The sequence below is a fragment of the Vipera berus genome (genome assembly GCF_964194415.1).
Source record: "Vipera berus genome assembly, chromosome: 4".
NCBI classification, from domain to species: Eukaryota; Metazoa; Chordata; class Lepidosauria; order Squamata; family Viperidae; genus Vipera; species Vipera berus.
The window spans coordinates 82,538,784-82,563,333 of NC_138206.1; the positions used below are offsets into that span (position 1 = coordinate 82,538,784).

The window sequence follows — 24,550 nt, forward strand, 5'->3', positions numbered from 1 at the left end:
AATAGGTCTCTAACGAGATTAGAGACACAGGTGATCCAGAATCCACCTCCATTTGGCAGGGGATTCCTTCCACACTGATTGTTATTTTAATTTTTGGTTTGAGCGGGGGGTGGATTGCCGTCTGGCATGCCACTTCCAAATTTTCAATGACTAAAGGTGCCCGGGACTCAGGGGGCTTGGGGGGGGTTTGATACCTGCTGGCAGTTCATCGATGTCATTTATGTTGTCGCGGTTCCTGGCTCAGCAGACGGTTTGAATATGGCCGGTTTTACCGCAGGCATGGCATCTAGCACCGCGGAACCGGCAGGATGCTCTGGGGTGGTTGCCTCTGCAGCTGGCACAATTTGAGTTGGTTCCCCTCGGGTTTCGGCTTTGGGCTCTTGGGCTTTTGATGGTGTCAGTCGGCTTCTTCTGTGACGGTGTGAAGTTCCTACGGGTTTTAAACTTCTCCAGTCTCTGGAGGATGGCATCGATTTGTGTTTCGTTTGCCGGTTCCCCTTCTTTGTTGTTTGTGGCATTCTCCTGATGTACAGAGCCACTCGAATTGTCACCGTGTTTGAGCGCGTTCTTTTCGTTGATCACCTCCTGAGCCATAATTTCGTTGACGACTTCTGACAGGTTCAGAGTGGGTTTGGCGATTATCTTCTGTGGAGGTGATCGTCGCCCAGACCGAAGACGATTCTGTCCCGAATCCGATCTTCGAGGTCGGGGAAACTGCACATTCGGGCGGCTTGCTGTACGGCGGCCACGAAGTCCATTGCTGATTCTCCAGGGAGCTGGTTCCTCTGGATGAATCTGAGTCGCCAGTAGATTTCAGATTTCTTGGGCATGAAATGCTGGGTCAACTTGCCGACGAGGTCAGCGTAGGGCAGTGCCGAGACTGGATCTGGGATGCTTAACCCGACTGCCACGTCATACACGGCTGGCCCGCTGATGCATAGCAGCGCTGCTGCTTTCGCCCGATTTTCCGTAATTTTATTGACGAAAAGATATCCCTCGACTTGTTCCAGGTGGGACTCCCATTGCCCGGGGTGGCGGACGTCAAATTCGCGTACGTGTCCAATTTGCGTCATTCTGGTCTGGTCAGGTCACTGCTTGACAGGAAGGAATGTAATCGGGAGAGTTCACTCTTCCCTCCTTTCCCGTAGTCCGTGCTTCAGCTCTTGTGACTCAGTTAGTGCTTCAGCTCAAGCAGTATCCCACCCTCGTCGCCACTGTTGTGTATTGTGGGCTGACCGTCAGACACAGATGACAGGACACTGTGTTAGAACGAAGGTTTATTGTGGTTGGAACAAGAAACTCTTCACAGCTCCGCTCTTATATACAGTTGCCGGCTAGTCGCTGGTCAATCCACATACTTGAATGATCCCGCCGAAAACGGTCGGACCAATAGCATACTGTTACTAGGAGAGGCTCAGCTGATGCCCAGCTGGCTGTTACAGTTTGCCAAAATGTACTTGAGTAAACCAAAATCCTTCTGGGAAAACGTCTTGTGGACAGATGAGACCAAGATAGAGCTTTTTGGTAAAGCACATCATTCTACTGTTTACCGAAAACGAAATGAGGCCTACAAAGAAAAGAACACAGTACCTACAGTGAAATATGGAGGTTCAATGATGTTTTGGGGTTGTTTTGCTGCCTCTGGCACTGGGTGTCTTGAATGTGTGCAAGGCATCATGAAATCTGAAGATTACCAAAGGATTTTGGGTCGCACTGTAGAGCCCAGTGTCAGAAAGCTGGGTTTGCGTCCGAGATCTTGGGTCTTCCAGCAGGAGAATGACCCCAAACATACATCAAAAAGCACCCAGAAATGGATGGCAAGAAAGCGCTGGAGAGTTCTGAAGTGGCCAGCAATGAGTCCAGATCTGAATCCCATTGAACACTTGTGGAGAGATCTTAAAATTGCTGTTGGGAAAAGGTGCCCTTCCAATAAGAGAGACCTGGAGCAGTTTGCAAAGGAAGAGTGGTCCAAAATTCCGGGTGAGAGGTGTAAGAAGCTTATTGATGGTGATAGGAAGTGACTGATTTCAGTTATTTTTTCCAAAGGGTGTGCAACCAAATATTAAGTTAAGGATGCCAATAATTTTGTCCGGCCCATTTTTGGAGTTTTGTTTGACATTATGTCCAATTTGCTTTTTTTCCTCCCTTTTTTGTTGTGTTTCAATACACACAAAGGGAATAAACCTGTGTATAGCAAAACATGTGTTCCTGCAATACTTTTCTGTGAGAAATATTTGATTTTCTGGAAAAATTTCTGGGGTGCCAACAATTTCGGCCATGACTGTATTCCTTCAGAACAACCACTCTATGTAAGTTATATTGACAGTGTTTAGTTTAGGTATACTTAACGCATTAATGAATCTGTGCATTTTGTTGTCCTTGGATAGACAGGTTAGAATATCTCTCCAGAAGTTTCTGTACTATTGAATCTTTTGTATAAGTAGAGATTGAGACTGATAAAAATAGATGAAAATGCATATTTCATTATGTACAAAGATTATTAATGATATGCTTGAGATTCTTTCCAATAGTTTATTACTGGACAGTGAAATATTTTGTTATAATGCTATGCTTTTACTGAAAGAAGACACTGACTCATATCAGTTTTAACACACTTTCTTAAGTATTATATTAGAGTAAAGGGAATACTAGTAATATTACATTGTGGTGTTAATATTTTTAAACAGGTATGCAAGAGATTGGGATAAACAAAGAAAAGTAGCAATCACACATAGAAAAGGTCAAATAAAATCTCAACAATCTAAGCAAGTTACATATAATTACTTACCTGGATTTCGGATTATATTGTAGAGAAGATCATTGTGACTGGGCATAATTTGTTTTCAGTTTTTCATCCTCTTGAGAGCAGTTGTTTCAGTTTCATAAAACTTAGGCCAAAGACTACCTCTTAAGAGAGACTGACTGTTGCATGTCAAACTCGCGACGTCACGTGACATCACGCGACGTATCGGAACTTTTTCCCATTGCCGAAAATTGGATGGGCGCTGTTTGACTAAAGTATTCTAGACATTATTCTGTACTTGAATCAAAAAGAAATGCTGCAGTTTTCTTCAGATAAAGTACTGTGTGGAATTAACTTATTCCTTACAGTGGGGAACAAAGGTGAGTTCTCATCTATTAAGTATTCCAAACACAGTGCTAACTTGCCCAATTCTAAAAAATATCAACATATTAGGGTTTTTCACTCTCTCAGGAGATAGAGGTCTGATTACCAATGTAAAGACAAGCCAAAGGAAAGTAGTATAAATAATAATAATCAAATGGTAGTATAAATAATACTAACCAAATTCTACAGTGCTTTGATTCAGATTGGATAAAAAATATTTGTTCCATGGCTTTTTTCTCTACTATAAAATTGAGGTATGTAAAATAGCTATTACATTTCTAAAATACCCAAATAAATGGATGTGCTATTGATTCAGTTTGTGCAATTAAAATGCATTTGTGTTAGAAGAATGCCTTCAAGAGAATAAGATCCCTCTTAAGGTTTGTTTGTTTGTTTATTCTGTCTGCAATAAAAACAGGTACTATTTAAATGTTTGAAATGTGAGACATCAGATTTAATCTCTGGGCTAACAGAAGACTCCTGTTTGATATTGGATGAATCATTGATGGATTTCCTAACCCATCTCAGAGGAAGGTTTCTGTAGAGATGAATATTGATTGGGAACAAAATGAGTTGCTCCAAGCTTTGGAGGAAACCAGGAGTAAAGTTCAAATTACAGGTGACACTGTGGACAGCAAATTCCAAGTTTCATTACTTTTTAAAAATAAAAGGCTAAGGGTGGACCCAGCTATGGTAATGGATCCCACTCTTGAAAATAATGAAATAGATCTAAATCTGATATTTTTATAAATGCTGTATTTATAAATGCAATTTTTTTGCATTTTGATGGATCAACATCGTGATAAATTTGACAACAATAGATTACACATATAGGGACAAAATAATTTAATTAAGCTTAAGGTTTTATACTCTGACTTGATGCTGTGAGATTTAAAAGCCCAAAATCTGATACTCACAACTCAAAGACAAGTCTGGTTAACAAAAACAAAGATTTATTGAAAAGAAAATTGAAAATAATAAAGAAAATGAAGAAAGAAAGCGTTTGCAAACGTGGCCTCTTAGACCCTTCCCAAGTTGGATTGGGTTCAAAGAGCGCGCTGAGCAAGTTTCAAACTAGGCATTTATACTTTCTTTTCTCGATACATGCCCCCCTAAGAAACTTAAGTTAGTCTTTGAAGTCATTTACATTTCTAGAAGATCTTCTTTGAACTTTTACATCCAAAAGACTTATTGTAACAACTTCCTTACATCCGTCACTACACATCTTGTTTTACTCACCACCTTGAGATGTTCCTATCCTTTTTAACATTTCAAAAGAACTTTGTTGATTACCATGTGTGAATTCTCTGTCTAAGCAGGAAATAGATAGCCCCACATCTTAGTGTTACATTTTATACAATTTATAAAAGAATAACCTTTATTTATTTTCCTTTAATGCTATGCCTGTTACAAGTAGTCAACTTACAACTGATTAACAATGGTTCAGAAGTATGAACTTGGAAAAAGTAACTTTCAATCTGTACTGTCACTTATGATCATCACACCACCCTCGTGGTCATATGACCACAGTTCAGCACATTTACACGTGATTGCAGTGTTTTATGGTCACATGATCGCAATTTGCAACCTTTTTGTTGATTTCCAACAAAAAAATCATGGGTAAGCAGGATATACTTAACAACCAAATGACTCCCTTAACTACTTCTGTAAAAATTATTGTAAGGCCAACTTTGACTTATGATCACAACAATGAAATTGTTCTGGTCATAAGGATTATCTGTACCTTATTCTTTCCTGAAAATGGATTAGAGATCGGTTATATTTTGTTGGTATGTAATTGGCTGGTCTTGTACAATGTAAAACCAAACTAACCATTTTATGACTAATGCAATGTGTGAATGCAGCCATTTATGCAGTTTTCTTGGCAATACTTTTGAAAGTAGTTGCCATTGCCTTTTTCCTAGTGCTGAGAGAGAGGGACTTTGCCTAAGGCAGAACTAGAACTCATAACTACCTGGTTCCTATTTCCTTTAACAATAACTACAAGCTGGTTCTCCAAAAAAGTACAGGCATAGTGCTTACTTTTTTGAACAATATTTATTTGCTCTAGCATTTTTATTTAGAAAGCCTTTGGTAATTATATCTGACAATTAATATATGTGATTTGAGTGTTTGTTGATGCATATGCATTTTATTGCTCCAATATGCATTTGAAGTCCTTGTTATGTGCCTAATTCTCTTCATAATACTGGTTATTCTACAGTATATATTGGTGATATTATTGAAAGAATGAGTGTTGAGTAAATTACTGGTGATCATACTCTTTTGCCCTGGAACATTTTATGTTATCCTTCAAGAATGTTCAGGCTCTCGAGCCCTTCTCATTAATCAATTTACATCCCAATTAAAGTGTTCAAGGAAGCCTAGATAATCAATCTGGACATATATTAGGTTTTGCTCCTGCATAGGCATGACAATACTACCAGCAGTAATTATTTTCTAATTTTGGAATGATCTCAGCTCTCACTTAAAATTTATTTTTAGGCATATGAGAAAAAAAAGAAAAAATACCTTGTTTAAAAAGCTAGAAAAGCAAATATTGTATCCACTGATTGTGAATACTTCAAAAAAAATTGAGGAATTTCAGTGGAAATGTGTGTATAGTCATTAGGAAAATTATAGCTTTAGCATATTGAAGGAACAGAGTTTCCTCTTGACTAGAGATAAATGGTCTTGTTCTGATAACATGTTTAATTCAAAGCAGTCATTAAACCAGTCAAATCTTCTTTAATAGTTCTGACCGCACACAATCCTACCAAATTAAAGAAAAAAAATACAACTTGGGGAACATAGAACAAGGCTATATTACATCATTGGTTCTTTCTCAGATGGTTAGGAAGGCATCAATAATGTTTGGAAGTTATGATGTGTGTTGCCTGACCTTTGTAGCAAGTGTTGTTTTTTCAGCTATAGGATCTTTTCCAGAAATTTTGCTTTGAATAAATATGCAAGATAGGTGAATGGACAAGTTTAAGTATTCCCATGACACAGGTTAGTTAGTTTAACTCTGTGCATTAGTAAGTCCATTTTAACTGAAATTTAAATGGATTGACTTGATCCTTTTTATTGACATCATCCTTACCTCTCCCTCTGTTGATTTAATTAGGCATCTTATGGAAAGGAATTTTTTTCTCTTTGGTAGAAAAGGAAAGAAGATTTAAGAGCATGATAAAATACAGTACAGTAAAGATGGGAAACTTAAAGATGATAGCAGACATCAACTTTTGCCAAGTGGGAGATGGGAGTGATCGGTATTATGACATCACACAATGACATGGATTATGTAATATGTGCAAATTACATTTGTGTGATGTCAGGTTGCACATCACAAAGATAAGCCAGGCATAAATTCCCTGGCTTAGGTCTTTCAGAATTTTACCCTGTTGTGACTAGTGTACTAGACTACCAGAAAGAAAAAAAATCAATTTTAAAGCCATTCAGCCCTGAAATTCAGAGGGCTGGTCACTATCTTCTTCCTCAGTGTGTTGCAAAGGTGAATTCTTGTGTGGAACTTTGAGCCTCCAGAAGAAAGACGGTATAAATACAACAAAATAAATAACTGCTGCCCTGTTCTCTACTTCTTTTACTTGGGACATTGGTTTTCTAAGATAGTTGATGTAGGAATATATTTCCCATTTTTCTTTGGAGAAAACCCTAATGGTTCAGTTTTTTACATTGCTCACTTTTGGATGTGCTTTTTTTTTAAAAAAATGTTTTTAGAATGAAACAAGGTCCTTATTAATTAGTTTCTGTTTACTGCAGTGCAAACAGGGATATCAAGCAAATGGAAAGATTCACTCCCTTCTGTGTATTGCATCATCCTGTTGTCATTTACCTTTCCTTCCTCCCTCTGCTTCCCATATTGAAGACTGATCAGTTGAATAGGAGGGGCTATGAATTTGAACAAACCTGCCAGGTTATGTGTAGATACCACTCTCTTCCTCAGTTCAGCAGAAAAAAAGCCTCAGGTGCTGCTGAGAAACAAATGTTATCTTTTCAAGCATGGATGGGCTTAGAAACAAAGATTACAAAAGGATATTCGTTCTCTTTGGTTGTTCATTTCTGAATGTGAATGGGTCTGCAGAGACATGCTGGGCTAATTCTGTCATCTTGATAAAACCCCCTGTGCCACCGGAGGGTGGCTATTTGAGCACAGTAAAGGTTGCCCATAGGATTTCCCAGTGGGAGCTTGATTGGCTGAGACTCCTTTGTTCTTTATTATGTAATAATACTTCTGCTAAAACACCTATGAAGGCAGGCCTTTAAAATTTAACTAACCAAGAAACCTAGCCCACATGTTGGAAGTGTGCAATTAAAGTGGCCTTTTACAGATGCAGTTGATTGCCATAAGAATGCTTACCAATACAACGAAACAGGGTCAAACTCGGTAGTGAGTCCCTAGAGAAGATCAGAAGTGAAATTCTGTGCAGATTCGAACTTTCATCCTCCCAGAGTTCAGTCATTCATAATCTTGGATTTAAGGATTAGCACCACTTTTCTCATACTGCTCAAATTCTTAGCTTCAGCATGCCAACAATAGTTACAGAAAAATTCCAGGTTCAAAATATCCATCTGCAGCTCAGTTTTTCTTTCAGAATTAAGTTGTTGCTAGTTGCGAAGTCGTGTCTGACCCATCGCGACCCCATGGACAATGTTCCTCCAGGCCTTCCTGTCCTCTACCATCTTCTGGAGTCCATTTAGGCTCACGCCTACTGCTTCAGTGACTCCATCCAGCCAACTCATTCTCTGTCGTCCCTTTCTTCTATTGCCCTCAATCTTTCCCAGCATTAGGCTCTTCTCCAGTGAGTCCTTCCTTCTCATTAGGTGGCCAAAGTATTTGAGTTTCAACTTCAGGATCTGGCCTTTTAAAGAGCAGTCAGGGTTGATCTCCTCTAGGACTGACCGGTTTGATCCCCTTGCAGTCCAAGGGACTCGCAGGTGTCTTCTCCAGCACCATAGTTCAAAGGCTTCAATTCTTTGGTGCTCAGCCTTTCTTATGGTCCAAATTTCACAGCCATACATTGCAACTGGGAAGACCATAGCCTTGACTATACGCACCTTTGTTGGCAAGGTGATGTCTCTGCTTTTTAGTGTGCTGTCTAGATTTGCCATTGCTTTCCTCCCCAGGAGCAAGCGTCTTTTAATTTCTTGGCTGCAGTCCCTGTCTGCGGTGATCTTGGAGCCCAGGAAAATAAAATCTGTCACTACCTCCATTTCTTACCTGTACTTCTGGTAGTTCTCAATCCACATACTGCTGGAGTCTAGCTTGTAGGATGTTAAGCATAACTTTACTAACATGTGAAATAAGTGCAATGGTGCGATAGTTTCAATATTCTTTGGCACTGCCTTTCGTTGGAATTGGAATGTAAACTGATCTTTTCCAATCCTGTGGCCACTGTTGAGTTTTCCAAATTTGCTGGCAAATTGAATGTAGCACTTTTACTGCATCGTCTTTTAAGATTTTGAATAGCTCAGTTGGAATACTGTCACCTCCACTAGCTTTGTTGTTGCTCAGCTTTCCTAAGGCTCACTTCACTTCACATTCTAGAATGTCTGGCTTGAGGTCAGTGACCACCTCATCGTGGTTATCAGAGACATTAAGCTCGTTCTTGTATAGTTCTTCTGTGTAATTTTGCCAACTCTTCTTAATCTCTTCTGCCTGTGTTAGGTCCCTGCCATTTTGGTCCTTTATCATGCCCATTTTTGCATGAAACGTTCCCTTCATCTCTCCAATTTTCTTGAAGAGATCTCTGGTCCTCCCTATTCTATTGTTTTCTTCTATTTCTTTGCACTGTTCATTTAAGAAGGCATTCTTATCTCTTCTAGCTATTCTCTGGAATTCTGCATTCAATTGGGCATATCTTTCTTTTTCTCCCTTGCCTTTTGCTTCCCTCCTTTCCTCAGCTATTTGCAAAGCTTCCTCAGACAGCCATTTTGCTTTCTTGCATTTCTTTTTCTTTGGGATGGTTTTAGTTGCTACCTCTTGTACAATGGTGCGAACCTCTGTCCATAGTTCTTCAGGCACTCTGTCTATCAGATCTAATTCCTTAAATCTATTTGTCACCTCTACTGTATATTCAACAGGGATATGATTTAATTCATACCTGACTGGCCTAGCGCTTTTCCCTACTTTCTTTAATTTAAGCCTAAACTTTGCAACAAGAAGCTCATGGTCTGAGCCACAGTCAGCTCTTGGTCTTGTTTTTACTGACTGTATAGAGCTTCTCCATCTTTGGCTGCAGAGCACATAATCAATCTTATTTCTGTGTTGACCGTCTGCTGATGTCCATGTGTAGAGCTGTCTCTAGGATTGTTAGAAAAGAGTGTTTGCTATGACCATCATATTCTCTTGACAAAATTCTATCAGCCTGTGCCCTGCTTCATTTTGCACTCCAAGGCCAAACTTGCCTGTTATTCCGGTTATCTTTTGGCTTCCTATTTTAGCATTCCAATCCCCCATGATGATAAGGACATCATTTTTTGGTGTTAGTTCTATAAGGTGCTGTAGGGCTTCATAGAACTGGTCAATTTCATCCTCTTCAGCACCGGTGGCTGGAGCATACACTTGGACTACTGTGATATTGAATGGTTTGCCTTGGATTCGAATTGAGATCATTCTGTCATTTTGGGGTTAGGGTTAGGGTTATCCCAGTATTGCTTTTCCTACTCTTTTATTGACTATGAAGGCTACTCCATTTCTTCTGACGGATTCTTGCCCGCAGTAGTATACGTGATGGTCATCTGAATTAAATTCACCCATTCCTGTCTATTTTAGTTCACTGATTCCTAAGATGTCAATGTTCAGTCTTGACATCTCTTGTTGGACAATGTCCAGCTTTCCTTGATTCATGGATCTTACCTTCCAGTTTCCTATGGAGAAAAAATCTCATCTGACTTTCCTTTCACCACCAGATACATCCACAGCTGAGCGTCCTTTCAGCTTTGGCCTAGTCGCTTCATTCTTTCTGGCGCTACTAGTACTAGCCCTCTGCTCTTCCCCAGTAGCATATTGGATGCCTTCTGACCTGAGGGGTTCATCTTTCAGCGTCATATCCTTTTGCCTTTTGGTACTGTCCATAGGGTTTTCATGGCAAAGATACTGGAGTGGGTTGCCATTTCCTTCTCCAGTGGATCACATTTTGTCAGAACTCTCTGCTATGACCTGTCCATCTTGGGTGGCCCTGCTCGGCATAGCTCATAGCTTCATTGAATTACGCAAGCCCCTTTGCCATGACAAGGCAGTTAGTCCACGAAGGGGCAGAATTAAGTACTTTTGCTAAAAAAAGTAAGGCAAATATTTCTTTTCTTGCTCTCCAGTTTATAGTTTAAAAGCTATTATCCACTCATTAGATGCACACATTATTTTACCTAGCTTTTATTTTGAGAGGCAGAGCTTTTCCGGATTTATATTTGCTGCTAATTCGTGTGAGCAGTTTAGCAAGAAAGTAGAGCAGGATCACAATGCATTTTCCCAACCATTTTTAAAAGGGTTGTCTGCACATTGGATTGTTGAGATTTTGTTACCTTTTTAGAAAATGTAGCATGCAAGGGAAATTGCAAGCTGTCCACTGACATTCTTTGAATCCATTAGATTATCCATTTTTAAATTCACTTGACTGTTGAATTAGTCTTTTGTACAAATATAAATTTCTAAGATGTGTGTTTTGAGTTTTATAAAGGTAAACCAAAGCTCATGTCAAATTATTGAACGGGTAACAGATATTCTTTTGAAAAGCATAAATGAGATTGCTCTCTAGTTTACTCTTGTGATCTCAAAAATGCACTAGAATAAATAGCCTTGTGATCCAAGCTTATGCTCTTTGGCCAGGCTAGTGTCCTACATTGTTAGAATACTATGTTTCTTTATCAACCATGGTTCATGGAACATATAATCCATGTTGTGTTGTTCTATATTGGTTAATGCTAATTTTTCATACTCATTATGAGATTCCCTTTAGAACTTCATTTCTTTTCTCTATTGGTGGTATCCCACTAGATATCCAAAGGTAATAATTAATTTTAAGATATATCTGTTAGGTGTTTAATCTGGTACTGTTGGAAGAGAGGTCTTCATCGTGGTTCATCCAAGCTTGGAATAAACATGGCAACTGCTTTAGGAAGAAGGTTGTAGTTTATTGGTGAGAGAACAGACAGGAAGATGTCAGGCAGAAAAAGGACTGAGCACATTTTATACCCTCGGGAGCCTTTTGTTTCGAATTATTTTCTATTTCAGGCTTTGTATTTCCTGTGTCACGTATTCTGACCTGAGTCTGGGTGTGCCGTTCTGGTATTCTTGATGGTGGTGGGTTAATCCTATTATGTCCCAAGGTCATATCCTGCATTCCTGGGGCTGGGGTATGTAGATTTTAGGTCAGGGCTTTTCAACCAGTGATACGGGTACCACCTGTGGTACATTGGCACCTAGCAGGTGATACTCGACCATCCTAGAAAAGTGGTAGCGGGGGAGGGGAATGAGCTGAACTGGTGGCAGCACTGCACAAGCCTGAGTGAGAGATGGATGGAGCTGCAGGGCTGTCAGGGCTCAGCGGAAGCGCCAGGATCAGTGCTTTCTGAGCCCAGAAGAAGTGCCAATCAGCTGGAATGTTGCAGCATCGCCAGGCTGTTGTGATTTACATTCAGATGCTGGGCAACTGATTCATATTTATGATGGTCACAGTGTCCCAGGGTCATTGAAGTGACCAAAACCTGCTGCAACCACCCAGCAGACGGGGGGGGGGGGATAAAAACCAGACACCCCCCACCCCACCCCCGCTGCCAGTCCTCAACAGAAATGCTCACAACAGTGAAAACCTCAGACAGGAGGAAGAGCACTGCCAGGCAAGCAGGCAGTTGTCTTGCTCGGCTGTGGCTTGGGGGGCACTTTTTTCAGTGCCATTGTAACTTCGAACAGTCACTAAGCGAACTGTTGTAAGTTGAGGACTACCTGTACTTCATCACTTTTTTCCTTTTTTTTTTGATTAAGTTTTTGACACCTTGCTAAGCGACTGTTGGTACTTGGATGTTGCCATACCACACAATGGGTGAAAAGGTTGAAAAGCCCTGTTTTAGGTGTCTTCTTCCTAAGCTTCTAGCTCCAACCTTCCTGATGATTTACATCTGCATTTCTATAGAATTGGTTTCTGCTTGGGGGAAGGAGACCTGGGGCTATTAAGAGACCTGGCATGCTTTCCTGGTTCTTCAATATCTTTTTAGGAAATATATTTTTCTGCCCTTTTAATATTTCCTTCTCTGGGGAGCTGACTTCCCACAGAACTATTGAACTATTTTGCCTAAATGATCATGCAAATTTGTAGTGTGATTAAAGTGCTGTTTGTTTGTTTTTACAAATCTTAGCATTTCATTCTCTCCAACTAAAGATCTGATATATGATACAGCTATTTTCCAAGAACTCATGTCAACAATTTATCAATAAAAGTTTATGCCATAAATAGCATGGTTATATTTCCCCCCTTTTTTGGAATAACAAATTTATGCATCTCCCTTTGGAATACTATTTATAGGCTACTTCAGAACAAAAAAAATTCTCTAGGCGATTTACAATACAGAGTGAAATTAAATATACGAATAGCAAATACAATAAAAACAGATCAGCTCTAACTCAATCTTTTGAGACGCTTAGATATGAATTCATTTTGAGGCTGGAAACTTGCCAAATCAACCTGCTGGTTACTGGAATCACAGCAGAACCCAAGGTGCTAAACAAAATGTATTCTCCAAAGCACCTGAAAGCAGGACAAGAAGCAACGGATGGAAACTAGTCAAGGAGAGAAGCAACCTAGAACTAAGGAGAAACTTCCTGACAGAACAATTAACCAGTGGAACAACCTGCCTCCAGAAGTGGTGGATGCTCCAACATTGGAAGTTTTTAAGAAGAGACTGGACAGCCATTTGTCTGAAATGGTATAGGGTTTCCTGCCTGAGCAGGGTGTTGGACTAGATGACCTCCAAGGTCCCTTCCAACTACTTATTATTAATATTAATATTAATATCATTATTTCAGTTTCTAAATTGGTGTTTAATTGCTCAGTGTGTTTGGGGCTTTGGTCAGTGAATTGCCCAAGTATAAATCAGATAAAGATAGGACATTTTAAGGATCAAGTGCTTGCATTTTATGTTTTTTTTTAAGTTCTGAATGGTTTGGGGATCATCAGAAATTGTGGTATACTGAATCTGAGAAGGAGGTATGAATCCCTATATATTTTTTAAAAAAATAATCTAGTATATTTATGGACATGAGATTATTTATAAATAGGACTTCCTCATTTTCCAAGTAAGAATTAAAATATCAACATATGGCAGTGAGGCAGTTCTAAAATGATGCCCCACTGAACCTATTAAGCTTGCTTTGCATAATATTGTGATTATAATTATGTTTATAATGATGAGAAAAATATCTGTATACCTATCCTCCTTATGTAAAACATGAAAGTGAACATAAACAGTTGGTGACAAATCCTTCTTAAGAAATAAAACATGTAAAAGCTTATATAGCCCCAGTAGGATGTAACTCATAGTCCTATTTGTCTTTCAGGGCTGATTGTTGGAGTAATCTTGAGATATGGCATACCTCCTGCCAGTGGTCATGACAAGCCTTTCAGCTGTTCTCAGGAAGACAGGGCTTATTCCACTCTATTGGTCAATATCAGTGGGAAGTTCTTTGAATATACTTTAAAAGGAGAAATAAGCCCTGGAAAAATACACAATGTGGAACAGAATGATATACTGCGAAAAGTGAGCTGCCTTTTGTTAACTAAGGTTCTTACTGAAATGTACCATTTTACACAAGATTTTTTTCAAAGCTGAAAATGTGAGATGCCATGTGATGTTTCCTACTAGTAGGCTGCAGTTTGTAGTGATTTTCAAATACAATAACATCTCATTTCTTTTGCATTCTGTGGCCCTTAGACATAATTACTGTATTGATCTTTCCATAGGAGTTTGGTAGTTTACCTTCCCTCCTCCCACCAACTAGGGTACTTTGTTCTGATAACCTCAAAATCTCAGGTGTGCGCAACATGTACTATTAATAATCATTTCTTATTCTTTCTCACAAGTCATGATGTGGCTTGCTTCTTCTGTTATTTTTTTACAAATCAGGAACTAAATGTAAGGGTAGATTATCCAAAGCCACTTTCTCATTGATTTTCCTAATAAGGATATGAATCCAAACTTATTTTGTTCAACTGCTGATTTTATTACTGTGGTCTTAGTATTTGAAGGAAAGCCACCATTTTGCCATGTGCAGAATGTAGGTTAAGTGAAACTTTTGTTGGAAAAGATAAATGGTTGCCTGAATCTTCTTGCAAAGTGGAACATATGCTTGTGAATTAGAGTGATGTAGGAACTTCTTGCAATAAAATCTGTTTCCTGAGGCAGATATCAAAGTAATAATTTCAGAAAAATAATTTGAAAAATATGTCATGAGAAACTATCAAAAATATAGCCACATAGGCATTTTATTTAATAATATGTTCTCTCTCTTTTTCTTTTAAGGTAACTTTTGACCCAGAAGTATTTTTCAACATCCTTTTGCCTCCCATTATTTTCCATGCTGGCTACAGTTTAAAGAAAGTAAGCCTCAAATCCTCTTATTTTCCAGAATCTGGATTTTCATCTTGTGTTCACATAAAACTGAATTTTTCTTATATCACATTCCCTTCTTAAATACTTACATATTTTTCTGGATAGTTACCAATTTTGTCTTTATTTTCAATTTTTAAAATAACAGAGGGCAGTTTTTTTGTTATTATAAATTATTTCGTATATTGCCATTTTCTACTTTGATATTACAAAATCCATATGCCCTTGTCAGTGAAGCTAAGTTTATTTTATTTAAATATGTTTATGGCTACAGTTTTCCTGCCTCAACCATATCTATAGTGCAAATGTTTATAAATAATGTCTTGGATCCAGTGAAGCATCAGATGAAGAAGAGGGAGCCACAAAGAAGAGGGAGTCAAGCTATTCTCCAAAGCACCTGAAGGCAGGACAAGAAGCAACGGATGGGAACTAATCAAGGAGAGAAGCAACCTAGAACTAAGGAGAAACTTCCTGACAGAACAATTAACTAGTGGAACAACCTGCCTCCAGAAGCTGTGAATGCTCCAACACTGGGAGTCTTTAAGAAGAGACTGGAAAACCATTTGTCTGAAATGGTATAGGGTTTCCTTCCTGAGCAGGGGGTTGGACTAGATGACCTCCAAGGTCTCTTCCAACTTCACTATTATTATTATTATTAAGAAGAAATGGTCTCTATTTCCACAGCAAGACAGTTATGTGTGGTGTCTAACACCAACCCATCCACAAGCCTGGCAAATTATTTCCTGCAATCTCTACCCCACACACACACTTTTATTTTATTTTATTTTATTTTATTTTATTTTATTTATTTTATTTTATTTTATTTTATTTTATTTTATTTTATTTTATTATTTTATTTTATTTTATTTTATTTTATTTTATTTTATTTTATTTTATTATTTTATCCGCTCAACATATACAATGAGTCCAGGCAGTGTACAGCATTAAAACTTTTAGTCATCTTCTAAGAAGCATTCAGCGAAATCTAACATAGCAAGTGATAAGCATTTTATTTTTTCCTTGTCTCTTAATTAAGATTTGTGTTTATAGTATACAGCTAAGAAAGCTGCTGAAATAAAATAAATGCAAAAGGCTTTATTTTTTTTCTTGTGGGAGTTCACTGTAATGTGGAAATTAGGGCTTTAAATTCAGCCACAGCTGGATTTCACTTAATACTGTCTTCAGTTTCTCCTTTCACAGGTGCAATATATAGCTGCTGATGTTTTGTGTACATGCAAATTTATTATTTTTTAAATCCAGAGATAAAATTATAATGATGAGATATCCATTGAAACTGGTGTGCCAGATTTCTTGAATATTAAGGTAAAGTTAAGGTAGGAGATTGGAGAGTGTTAGAAAGGATGCACTCTATATTCTCACTGAGATTACTTGCTTTGTTTTACTCTTTGTTTCATAATTGCTAAGAAATAAAGGATGAAATTATAATATTGTATTTTGGCCATCCCAGAATGATTTATAAACCCATTTGGGATTGTAAACACCTTGTTGGAATGATAGGTCTGCATCCAAAGTAGATGAACCCTTATGGCCTGTAAAGTGTTGATAAATATTCCTCTATTTTCCACCAGGGATTCAAACATGACAAAGTCATTTTCAACCATTTCTTGAATACAGAGAGGACTATGTGTTAGTAACTGGATTGCTGTAATTATCTTGCATGCTCCATTTGCGTGAGCGATGGGCCCACACGCACTTGCCCACCGCATGCGCAGAACCATCCCCTCTTCCCCTGCCAGTCCACAAAGGTTGGGGAACTCTGTTCTAGTGGGTTAACTTATGAAGCAAGTAATAAACTATGAACGTCTCCATCAAATAACTTCCTTTTTTGACCCTGACTCAGCCAAACCAAAGCCCTGCATAGACACCCTGAGCTCTTTATATTAGCTAGCCCTGCAAAATGATTCAGAGATGATTGATGTTCTAATAAACATTTGTTTTCTGGCCAACATTTCCACACTCACATTACCAAATGTGGTACTTTTTTTTTGAGTTTGGCAAAAATTCTGAAGAACTCCTTTTTGCAACTAACTCACTTTTTTCCCTCCTTACAGAGACACTTTTTCAGGAATCTTGGGTCAATTTTAACTTATGCTTTCTTGGGAACTGCAGTCTCTTGTTTCATTATTGGGTGAGTTGAGTATTGCAATATTTTTTAGGCCTTGTGGGAGATAATTTTGGCCACTGTTCTTCAGCTGATTCAGTAAAACAGCATGCAAGAGAAGATATTTGGCAAAACTAATAATCAGTAAAAAAATTCTCTTTAATTTGTTTTGGTTTTCATTCCTGCAATTTGGTTACCTTTAAAAATAGCTTTAAAATAGTTCCCCTCCCCCTCTCTCTTTCTATGTGTGATGTGTATGAGAAGAATCAAGGACAATGTCCTTTTATTTATTTGTATTCAATGAAAACAGAGAGGTTATGAATGTAATCTCAGGGCCTTCCATTTAATTTAAGTAATATATAAATTAAGTTCTATATTTGTCCATTCTAGAATTACTTGGAAAACAAAAATAGTCATACATTTAAAAAAAACACATAATAGACTAAATCTAAAATAATGTGGTTTATGACCATTTCATTGTTGTTTATATTTGATATTACTCTACATGGCATTTTATGTGTTTATTATGTTTGACTGAATTTCATGTATTTTTAATTCTGTGTAGGGCTGAAAAGTATTTAAATAAGGTCAGAGAAATAAATAAAAACACTGAAAAAATAATGTTTCCTTGCATCTTCTTATTCTGCAGGAATCTCATGTATGGTGTGGTAAAACTAATGAACCTGGTGGGACAGCTTTCTGATAAATTCTACTACACTGATTGTCTTTTCTTTGGAGCCATAATATCTGCTACTGATCCAGGTACAAACTTCAGTTCTTAAAATTAGGTTTATACATGGTTGTAGTATGTTTTAATTCATGATTCACCTACATTATAATTGGCTCAGTTCATACAGTGTGTAAGGCATAAAGCATACTTTACGTATGCAGTGATTTCACAAACATGCTAAGCAAAACAAACAAGGAAAAATGCATTTGGCTTAACATGATGTGTGAATCACTTTGTGTCTGTATGGTTTTGTATAACTAGTAAGGTAGAGTTACCTTGTAATAAATTTAACGCATACAAATCAAGTTAAATATTTATTACATTCATAGATCAGCATAATTCATGTAAAGTAAATAAAGAAATTGCAAAAATGCTTGTAAGTCATTTCACTAATACTTAACTTAGCCTGTTAACATCTTTGACTACATGTTTGTATTGCAACATGAAAACTTTTCCCTGTATAGGAAATGTAAAGAAAATGTTTTCTATAAAGAATTATATACAATTTAATGTTATGTCTTTTACACTTTTTTTGTTTCCTTATTTTAGTCACTGTACTGGCAATTTTTAATGAACTTCATGCTGATGTTGATTTATATGCACTGCTGTTTGGAGAAAGTGTTCTAAATGATGCTGTTGCTATTGTACTATCTTCGTAAGTAAAATGCTCAGGTGTTTTCCTGTGTTTTGTAATGTCATTGTGGGGACATCATTGTTCTTTTATTTACCTGGAGATATTTGGGAATGGATGAATAGGTGAGAATTACCTGATGTCTAGAACAATGGTTTGTTGGTTGTTAATAATGATGTAGGATAGATTTTTGGCTGATTGCTATTTCTCTCTCCCTTCTCTTTTTACAGTTCTATCGTAGCATATCAGCCCACTGGGGAAAATGCCCATGCCTTTGATGCAGCAGCCTTTTTTAAATCTGTTGGCGTCTTTCTTGGAATCTTCAGTGGTTCTTTCATGATGGGAGTAGCGACTGGAGTTGTGACAGCTCTTATATCCTTCTGCTAAAATGCCTTCCAGCTGTTTGTATGTGCAAACCAAGTTGTAATTTCCCTTTTTGGCACAGGCAATTTGTTTTTCTCTTCTTTGCAGCTCTTGTCTCTGGAGAATTGTGATGGATAGCATATAATCTTCCAAAGCTTCTCTGGATAAGGGAAAATTTTGCAGCACAGGAAACTTGGTTTAGAGACAGGGTCTATTATGGATCAAGCCTAAATCAAACTTTTCATTCAGATTAGGCTAAAATGGAAAGATTATATGAAAGTAAATTTAAGGAGAAGGCAGGTAGGAAGATAAGGAGGGATGGAAGGAGATGAGAGGCCAGTTGACAAAGGAGTTCAGAATCTGGCCATTGTCCAAGCAAAGATTTAAGGCTAATCTAAAAACATTTTTAGTCTACATTAGGATGTTGTGGGAACCAACAATTAACTGTATAGCTGCTCTACAATTCTGCCTCATCACTGATACCCTTGAGACAGATATCAGTAATTCTTAAATCACATCTAGTCTTTGTGTGGCCTTGACAAAATGTTCACGTGACAAAGTTTACCAAACTACACTGCTTTCCCTTGCTGGAGACAGCCCTTTTTTTCCTGATGTCTTGGAGTACATTCTTGTTGGCTGAAGCTTGTGGTTTTACAGGTAAGACGCTTTTATAGAAAAGAAGAATTTAAGTAATGTCATGCTGACATAGCAATTTCTATTGTTGGAACAGTATAATTGTTCCTGTCATCAGATGTGTGTATTTATTTTTGAGATAAGTAAATTAATTTAGTTTTAGCAACAGTGCATGGAGTACATAATTGAATAGACTTCTGCAACACTTTGAATTCAATCTGGGCTTTGAATCATGTGCAAGAACAAAACCATAACACTTGCTCTCAGTATCTAAAAGCGGTGGCATCTTTTCCAAGAACTGCTTTAAGTTGTTGATTCACACTGATTTTCTTGGAAGCATAGTTAGGATATTGAAAATGAAAAGTTATGCAATCTATAACTTAGTTCCTTGGCCTTATTCCTGCATCAAAATAAATGCTAAAAACAACAATGTATACTTCAATTGAGAATGACATTTGCACATTTCTTTACATTTTGATGATATATATTTTCCTGGACTAAGCTGCCTTAGTTTCTGTCCTTTAGTGATGTTACAGAGTTCAAAATCAGTTTGAATTGTACCAAAACAGGAACATCCTTATATATTTTGAATTGGCTACCATAAGGCAGCTTTTGTAATCAGATACGCAGACTTCACTCCCAAAATTCTAAGCTAGCATGACCATTATTGATAATCCAGGTAGTTTAAAAGTTTTTATTTATAATATTGAAATTTTCTTTTCTATAGAATTGACATTGGGAATACATTTTTATGGAGACTATAATTTTTTGAAAAACAAGTTCAAAAGTTCCAGTCAGAGCCAGAGAAGCTGAAGCTGATTCCTCTGTATTTTGTTTTCATTTAAATAAGATTGTTAACATTTTTAATGGGCTGAATTTTATATAAATACAGAATTATTTATATTGAACAATTCTAGACAAAATATGATCTATGCTGTATTCTTTCTGGTTCTAGTAGCTATTTACAATTTTCTTTATTAGCAGGAAATAAATCTTTAAATGTTGAAACATTGTATGAACTGAAATGTAGTACATTTAAGTGCTATGTTTCAAATATCACTGAATTGCTGATACAAAGAGTCTAGTTGTAATTTTGTCCTTTGTACCTAGATGGTTGTGCATAAAATGCTTGTATTCTACAAACTATAGATTGATTTCTCAATGCCAGAATGAGGCTAGTATTTTATTTCAATCTCACCAATGGTTTGAAGAATCGGGAGCTGTGAAGGTTCTCTCTATAAACATGAAATATATATGATAGGTGGGCATCTGAGAAGATGCTGTATGGCAGGTCTTACTTACAGGTAGAACAGTTTTCTTTGTACTCCTGGGAATACAGAACTAGGTGTCCAGGACACAGAGTAATATCTTCAAGTAAGTTAAGCTCTGTAGCTTTTCATGTGATACGTGCCTTAGAAAAGGTTAACCTACCAGGTCCTCATAGGCAAGCCAGATCTTCAATACTTTAGGAATGAAAAAAACATATTTAAAATCTTAATAAGCATAGAAAAAAGACAATCTACAGTTATTTAATGTTTCTTTTTATTGCTGTTTTCTTGACAGGGGTTGTATCTGTTCTTTTCTGTGGAATAACACAAGCTCATTACACATACAATAATCTATCTGTTGAATCAAGAAGCCGAACCAAGCAGGTGAGGAAAAAAAATGTTGGTTTTGCTGTGTAAATAAACATGATTTGTATTGTATACATACACTTATTGCATCAAGTTGTTCTTACTGGATAAGAACAGAAAATGCTTTTTGTAGTTAATAAAAATGGATGAACTGAAATATATGATTGGGAAAACAGTCAAGTGCAGTCTTCTTTGGATTGTTACCCAGACTACAGGGATGCAGAATTGTAGTTTGAAATGTACCTCTGTCATGTCCCCCAAAAACATTCTTAGTCCCACAGAACCACAGGGCTGGGGCAAAGATTCTTGGCTATTCTTCTACTACACTTTTCCTTGTGCCAGTGTGACTGATGTATTCCCATTTTTGCCACATGATTCTGCTAGGACAGGGCTTTTCAACTGGTGGTACATTGGCACCTGGCAGGTGGTATGCGACCATCCTAGAGAAGTGGTAGCAGGGGAGGGGAATGAGTTGAACTGGCGGCAGTACCGCACAAACCTGAGCGAGAGACGGCTGGTGCTGCAGGGCTGTCAGGGCTCAGCAGAAGCGCCAGGATCAGCACCACTTTCCAGTTGATTAGCACTTCTTCGGGGCTCAGCGGAAGCGCCAGGATCAGTGCCACTTTCCAGCTAATCAGTGCTTCTTCAGGGCTGTCAGGGCTCAGCAGAAGCACCAGGATCAGCGCTGCTTTCCAGTTGATTGGCGCTGATCCTGGTGCTTCCGCTGAGCCCAGAAGAAATGTCAGTTAGCTAGAGCCCTGCCCCTACTCCGCAGAGGGCAGATCCCCATCATCCCCAGCATGGCAGGGGTCTTCCTACTGCACTGTTAAAGACAAGGCGGGGTCTGGTGAGGAGGAGGTGGAGAAAGAGGATTTAAGCAAGCGTAGCAACCAGAGTGGAGATCCCCCCAAAAAACAAACATGCTTTGTGGGTAACCTCCCAGCATGACAGAAGTGACCAAAACCTGCTGCATCCACCCAGCAGATAGGGGTGGGAAAATAAAAATCAAACACAGATGCTGCCAATCCTCAAGAGAAATGCTCACAACAACGAAAACCTCAGACAGGAGGAAGCGCGTGGCCGGGCGGCTGGTGTCTTGCTTGGCTGTGGCTTGGGGGGAGAGAAGGGGGCAGTTTCACCCCCCCCAAACGCTGTCCTCTCATGAAAGCAAGATGAAAACTCCAAAAAAGACAAGGGAAAAAGGTTAAAACAGAAGAGTGTCTCCTGATGGTTTGCTTCCCCAGTTCCTTCTAGCAATTTAAATATATAAAGGCCAGAAAAGAAAAAAAACTTCACTTTCTTTCATTGTAATTCAGAAGGGAGGAAGGGGAGGATTTGGGCGGGGTGGGTTGTTTCAAAGGAAGGGAAAGAAGGAATTTGGGTCTGTGGGGGGCGCAGCAGGTGAACGGTGATGGGACGTGGTCTTTTGAAAAGATCAAAATGAGGCAAAAAATAAAAATCCCCACCCCACCAAGAGCTGGATGCGGATGTGATTTTCTTTTTCTTGTTCAGAAGAGACACTCTTCTGTTTAAACCATTTTTCCTGGTTCTTTTTCAGAGTTTTTTTTAATGTAGTAGGTTACTTCAATAGGCAGGGAGCGACACAGCGTCATAACCTAGCTTTATTGCAACAGGAACAGAACTAACTGAGCAACAGGTAATGGCCGGAACTTATACCCTTAACCCCTCAGGTGTTCACCCAATTACCAATTGCCCGGAATCTCCCACCCAAATACGAATGTTCCCGCCGAAATGGTTGGGACTAACCGTCAGGGTCCCCTTGGGGCTAGCCTCGGCTTGGCAGGAAATACCCGCTTAGCTTCTCCACATTAGGTCAATGGCTTAGCATATTTACAATACCGTACATAACACCCCTCCCTCCTTAGATGGCTGTCACCCTCAGTCTATTCAGCACTCGTAGTCCTTGAGGTAGGCTGGGGGACCTCACATCCTGGTGGACTGGCGCAATGTCTGTGAGGCATCTGTCTCGAGAGGGGGGTATGATCCTGCTCCAGTCTAATGGACTCACGCTGTCTGCTCAAGTCACCGCAACTGCTGGCGACTCTCCCGGCCTTCATGCCTCCGTCTCGCCGGAGGCGGCCGCGGTAGACCAGGGCAGACTCAGGGAAATGTCATCACCCTGGGTGTCTGAGGAAATATCTGGTACTTCCTTGGCATCTGCCCCCTGAGCGGTCTCCATTTGCTGACGCCATCACTGGTCAATGTGGTATCTAACCATGGGCTCATCACCTAACATGATTTCGGACAAGGGCCCCTTTATCTTGGTCACCCTGGCTGCCACCCAAACACCCCACCCCCGTAGTTCCTGGCCCAGACCAAGTCACCCAGCTGCAAATTCCTGGGTGGCTTGGGTTGAGCCATCTCTGCCACTACTTTATCTGGATAAAGTCGGTCGAGCTTCGTCGTGAGCCGGCGGCCCCACCTCAGCTCCGCTGGACTGCGACCCGCTGCGGTATAGGGGGGTTGTGTGTTGGCACAGTAGGAAGTCCCCCGTGGTTATCTGCTTGAGCGATTCCTTTGTCGTCCTGACCATCCGTTCTGCCTGGCTGTTGGGTGGAATGGAGGAGACGTTGCATGCCAGATCATGTTGGCATTTAGGAAAGCCTGAAACTCTCCTGCTGTGAATTGTGCCCCATTGTCGGACACAATCACATCTGGCAGACTGTGCATGGTGAACAGTCGGCGCAAGTCATGGATGACTGTTCGTTGTCATTGATGAGACTGGTGCCACTTCCAGCCACTTTGAGTAGCTGTCCACTAATTATGAGGAATACCTGCCCTTGGAATGGGCCTGCAAAGTCAATGTGCACGCGAGACCATGGGGGTGGTGGTCTCCCAGTGATGCACTGGCGTGTGTAGCATCTCCGGTTGGGTTTCTTGGCACGCCTGGCAACTCCTAACTCAGTCTTCAATGTCCAGGCCTGGCCACCACAAGTAGCTCTGGGCTAACGCCTTCATCCTCATAATTCCGGGGTGTCCTTTGTGTAAAGAATCCAGCACCCTGGAGTGCAGACTGGGTGGAACAACGACCTGGCTCCCCCACAGCAAACAACCATTGTGGGCTGACAGTTCATCTTTCCTGCACCACCCAGTTGAGAAGCAACTGAATGTTCTGTCAGTGGCAGTTTCAGCTGGTACATCCTCTGCATTTAACGGGGTTTCTGGTAAGTCCTGGATTGCCAAGATACGCGATAACAGAGCTGGGTCCGGATCCGTCTGTGATAGGGGCAGTCAGCTGAGTGCATCGGCATGGCCCATTTCCCTCCCTGGCTTGTGGACTAACCTGTATGAGTAGGCAGCCATGAAGATTGACCATTGCAGCATCTGTGGGGACAGGATCTGCTGAGTCTGCTTCTCAGCCATGAAAAGGCCAAGCAGCGGTTTGTAATATGTGTAAACAGTAAAGGGTCACCCATATAAGAAGTCATGGAACTTCTTAATACCTGCAACAATGGCGAGAGCCTCTTTGTCAATTCGTGTGTAGTTCCTCTCCTCTCAGCCAATGATAAGGTTCTGGAATAGTATGCAATGTGGGCCTCGTGACCATCTGGTGTCTGATGGCTTAGCACTGGCCCGATGCCATATGGTGAAGCATTGCAGGCTAATGTTACTGGTAACTTCTCGTTGAAGGCCAGCATGGAGATGGAGGATAGCAGTGACTTGACCA

General features: G+C 39.5%; 1 protein-coding gene across 1 annotated transcript in view; it reads left to right on the forward strand.

The window, feature by feature from the left end:
- SLC9A7 (solute carrier family 9 member A7) overlaps positions 1–24,550 on the forward strand; it is a 116,914-nt gene that overhangs the window by 19,353 nt on the left and 73,011 nt on the right. Inside the window, exons 2-9 of the mRNA XM_081326960.1 lie at positions 13,701–13,900; positions 14,663–14,740; positions 16,822–16,898; positions 17,521–17,633; positions 18,151–18,256; positions 18,463–18,604; positions 19,147–19,252; positions 20,792–20,880. Of these exons, the coding sequence (XP_081183086.1) occupies positions 13,701–13,900; positions 14,663–14,740; positions 16,822–16,898; positions 17,521–17,633; positions 18,151–18,256; positions 18,463–18,604; positions 19,147–19,252; positions 20,792–20,880 (911 nt within the window). The remainder of the gene's footprint in view (positions 1–13,700; positions 13,901–14,662; positions 14,741–16,821; positions 16,899–17,520; positions 17,634–18,150; positions 18,257–18,462; positions 18,605–19,146; positions 19,253–20,791; positions 20,881–24,550) is intronic.